Source organism: Physeter macrocephalus, chromosome 9 (genome assembly GCF_002837175.3).
Source record: "Physeter macrocephalus isolate SW-GA chromosome 9, ASM283717v5, whole genome shotgun sequence".
Lineage (NCBI taxonomy): Eukaryota > Metazoa > Chordata > Mammalia > Artiodactyla > Physeteridae > Physeter > Physeter macrocephalus.
The window spans coordinates 177,388-182,163 of record NC_041222.1 but is presented as its reverse complement, the minus strand read 5'-3'; the positions used below and the strand labels follow the sequence as shown (position 1 = coordinate 182,163).

Below are 4,776 nucleotides of genomic sequence, written 5' to 3'. Positions count from 1 at the left end.
TGCGTGCGGGCTTTCTCTAGTTACGGCGAGTGGAGGCTACTCTTTGTTGTAGTGCACATGCTTCTCACCGTGGTGGCTTCTCTTGTTGCGGAGCACGGGCTCTAGGCATGTGGGCTCAGTAGTTGTGGCTCGCAGGCTCTAGGCCTGTGGGCTTCAGTAGTTGTGGCATGTGAGCTCTAGAGTGCAGACTCAGTAGTTGTGGTGCAAGGGCCTAGTTGCTCCGTGGCATGTGGGATCTTCCTGGACCAGGGCTCAAACCTGTGTCCCCTTCATTGGCAGGCAGATTCTTAACCACTGGGCCACCAGGGAAGCCCTTTTCTGTGTACTTTTAATAAAAACTACTTATTCTTGTTATAACTCTTATCCTGTGTCCTTTTAGACAATTCATTTAAATTTTAAAAATTGTTGTTAAATGGTCACATTGTATCTTCATTCCTAGTTTATTAATTAAAAGTATCATATTTTTGAAATGCCTCACTTTTCAAAAGGATTCTAATATGGTCGTCTTACAGTTAATACAAATAATTTGTTAGTTATAATTGTGATGAGAATTACAAAGGAATGATACAGGGCACTAGTCTGGTGTAAGCCTGGGGAGGTTAGAGAAAGCTTCCCTAAGGAAGTTGACATCCAAATTACTTCCTTTTAGTTCCAGCTTACTAAGAGTTTTTGTTTTGTTTTTAAAACCAGGCTTAGCTACTGGTTTAGTTTCTTTTGAAACGATCATATAGTTTTTCTTATTTAATCTAGTAATGTAATATAATTAATTAATTATAATATTGAGCAATCATTCATTGCATTTCTGAGATAAACTTACTTGTTAGACATGCAGTATTCTTTTTCAGTGTTATTAAATTCTACTTATTATTTTTACATCTATATTCATTAGCATTGGAGCCTTCTTGCTGTTCTTTGATCATTCCAAGCATGTTCCCACCTCAGGGCTTTGCATTTGTTGTTACCTATGTCTGAAATGTTCTTCCTTCAGATATCTGCATGCTTGTTCCCTTAATTCCTTTAGGTCTCTGGTCAAATGCCACCTCACCAGTGAGGTCTCCTCTGACTACTTTATATAAAATTGAAATTCCCCCTACTTTCTCATCCCCCTCACCATGCTGAATTGTCAAATCTGACATTTCATACGTACTGTTTTCTTTGTGTTTTTTTTATCTCGGCCTCCACCAGCCAAATGTAAGCTCCGTGAGAGCATAGCCTTTGTTTTGTTCACTTCTGTATCCCCAGCACCTAGAACAATGCTGGTACCTAGTGGGCACTCAAGAGATATTTGGAATGAACAGTTGAATACTATGTATTTTATATGTGTGTGTGTGTGTGTGTGTGTGTGTGTGTGTGTGTGTGTGTGTGTGTGTATAATTCCTGTCTCTCTCCTGTCTTTTTCAGATCTTCTGCATCAGAATTTGTCTCTCCTTAAATGAATTGGGAAGTTTCTTATCTTTTTGCATGTTCCAGAAGAGATCAAATAACATGGACATTCCTTTCCCTGAATGTTAGGAATGATTTATCCATAAAACTACTTGAATTTGTTGCTTTTGGGGGGGAAGAGGATAAATATTTGATAGTCTTTTAAATTTATTTGATTACTATTTATTTATTCAGGCTTTCTTCAGCTTCTTGAATCAATTTTGGCAATTTATATTTTCTTATTAAATAGACCTTTCAACCTAAAATTTTCAAATTTATTAACTTTAAATTAGATTTGTATAATTTAAAAAATATCTTCTGCATTAGTAGTTGTGATCTCTTTTCTCATTCTACCCTGTTAGTATTATTATTTTCATGGAAATACTTGGTAGTGATTTGTCTATTTTAATTGTCTTTTAAAAAACTCAGTTTCTTCCTTCTGTGTGGTGTGTGTGTGTGTGTGTTCTTATTCTAATTTCTTGAATCAAATGCTTGGTTAACTTTTTTCTAATAAAAGCATCTAAGGATATGAGTTGTCATTTGAGTGCAGCTTTGGTTGAATCCCAGAGGCTCCCCACCCTCCCCTCTCCGCTGCCCCCCTGTAGTTTTTTAATATGCAGTATTCTTGCCGTTTATTTCTAAACACAGTCTTCTTTGTTTTGGACTAAATGTCACTCTTATGATAGGGTGATAAGTAGTTTAATTTGAGATAAAATTTCAATGAGAAGCAGTTTGCGACTCAGGGATCATCCATGTGTCACCCATCAGATGTAAGAGAGCATGTCTACCACAGGATCCAAAAAGGGCTTTTTGAATATGCACTAAAAGATTTTCCCTCTGGTGTTTTTGACACACAGCACCTCTTAGACAAACGGGTTTGGCTGCTAACGAAGAATCTTTTCTTTAGTGGAGTAGTCAGGCCAAATTGTGAAGTTATCACTGGCAACTCAACAGCCATAAATCGTGAACCCCAGTCCGTGGCTCGCCTCTGTGAGAAGTGCTTGGAGAATCCCCAAGGCGATCCTCTGATTTGATTGCTTCAATCAGTTTCCTCTGAAGGGCTGTGGCTAGCACTGAAGTTAGGGCGAGATAGTCAAGACTTCATTTGAATTGCAGCAAGTATGAGTTTTACTTGCTTTTTGTCCCCAGGCTTTTTTAAAAATTAAAATAAAAAAAAAAAAGCATTTGAATTGCAGCAAGTATGAGTTTTACTTGCTTTTTGTCCCCAGGCTTTTTTAAAAATTAAAATTAAAAAAAAAAAGTCAGCGCGAAGCAGTATTGTGGAGTGGAAAGAGTTCTAGACTAGAAGTCAGAACATCCAGCTGACAGTCCCAGTTCCAACCCCTAGTGGCTGGGTGACCGGGACATGTTATTTAACATCATTTTCAATTGGAAATTCTAATCCCAGCATCACAGAATTCTTTGAAGGCTTGCATTAAATAATTATCCAAAAAAATTGCTCAGAAAACAATGAGTCATTATAAGGGGTTATTATTATTTTACAGATATAATTACCGAGATAAGTTTGTCTGCTCAAGGTTATGAGTAAGTCCTTAGCAGAGTCAAGGAAACAAATCACTCAATAGCTTTGATAGACACAGGATCTAGTAATCACCAGATAACAGCCAGCTGTTGCCCACTCAGTGCTCTTTGGGAAAGTTTGCATTGGTTAAAACAAAGCAATTTGCTTCTGATATACACTGATCTGATCTTAATATATGTCTTTGGGGCTCCAAAGTAAGAATAACTACTAATGGCTCAAATTGCAAGCTCTCACAGGGCAGATTTCCAATATTCCTTTCTTTCTGTTTCTTTTTTTTTTTTGGGTATGCGGGCCTCTCACTGTTGTGGCCTCTCCCGTTGCGGAGCACAGGCTCCGGACGCGCAGGCTCAGCGGCCACGGCTCACGGGCCCAGCCGCTCCGCGGCATGTGGGATCTTCCCAGACCTGGGCACGAACCCGTGTGCCCTGCATCGGCAGGCGGACTCTCAACCACTGCGCCACCAGGGAAGCCCTCTTTCTGTTTCTTATATGTTGATGGTATTTCACTTTAAATGTCTACTAGTGATTTGGCCTAACAGCTGACCTCATAAGAAGTAAATGAGATATTAAGTAATTATTGCACTAGGAAAGCCTATTTTATTCTTGGGAGCTAAAAAATTTAGAGAGATGTGGAGAAAAGTAGAGAAAAACAAACACATTTTTAAAAAATCATTGGAGCCTAGCTGTGAAGAGACGGGTTTGAATCAGAGTCTCCAGCAGTCACTCCTTGTTTGGAGGACTTCTGAGATGCCAGAGAAAGCCAGGACCATACATTATGGCTTGTTTCCATTTCGGCATGCTTTGGTGGGTTCTGGGACCAAGGGTTTTATTCATTTCGCCAACGTTTATGCAGTCATTCCTATGTGCCAGAAGCTGTGCGGGAGCTGCAGATGTAATGGTGTATAAGGAGGCCTGGTCCTAGCGGGATTCAGACAGGCAGTGGTAATACATTGCGGTAAGTGCCCTGAGAGGGGCACTGTGGTGTGGTGATGTTGGAGCACGTGGTGGAGCCCCCACCCAACAAGTCCTGGGTACTGAGGGAGGCTGAGGGAGACCCGGAGGATGTGGAGGAGCTGGCCAAGAGGAGGGTGGTGGTGATGGGGCATGGGGGACAGTAAGTCACATAGAGAAATATCCAGGTTTGGCAAGAAAATGAGAAGGCTGGAGCCTGGCTGGAGCTGGGGGCCAAGGGAGTATGCACAGAGAAGTTGGAGAGGTGCTCAGGGCTTTCCTGTGCTTGTGAAGGAACTTTATCCCTATTCCAGGAGCACTGGGACACCACTGAAGGCTTTAAATCGGGGAGAGACATGGCTTAGAAAGACCTCTGGTTGCTGTGTGGAGGCTGGATGGAGTGTTCACTTAGGAGCTATGGTGGTGGTCCAGGCTGGAGGTGGTGGAGGGGGGATGGAGAAGTAGTGGCAGGTGGCGAGAAGTAAAGTGACTTGAAGGAGTCTTCAGAGGTAGAAGTGTCAGGTTACGGTGATTGATTGGATGCAGAGGGTGAGGGGAAGGAGTTGGGGAAGACTCCCAGCTTTCCGGCTTTGGCAACCTATTGGAAGGCCGCACCATTTGCTGAGACGTGAAAGAAGGAGCAGAAGCAGGTTTACTGGGGGACGTTTCCTTTTGCAGGCGTTGTGCTTCCGGTGCCTGTGGACTGTCTAAGAGCAGATGTGCAGGAGGTCTGGGCTGGAGATTAGGGTTGGGGCGTCATCAGGTGTTGGAAAGGGTTAAGAGTGCGTCGGGGGCTTCCCTGGTGGTGCAGTGGTTAAGAATCCGCCTGCCAAGGCAGGGGACACAGGTTCGAGCCCTGGT

General features: G+C 42.4%; 1 protein-coding gene across 1 annotated transcript in view; it reads left to right on the top strand.

Moving 5' to 3' along the window:
* The first annotated feature begins 3,953 nt into the window (after positions 1-3,953).
* CFAP157 (cilia and flagella associated protein 157) overlaps positions 3,954-4,776 on the top strand; it is a 25,814-nt gene continuing 24,991 nt past the window's right edge. The window contains exon 1 of the mRNA XM_028494287.2: positions 3,954-4,078. Coding sequence (XP_028350088.1) covers positions 3,954-4,078 — 125 coding nt within the window. The remainder of the gene's footprint in view (positions 4,079-4,776) is intronic.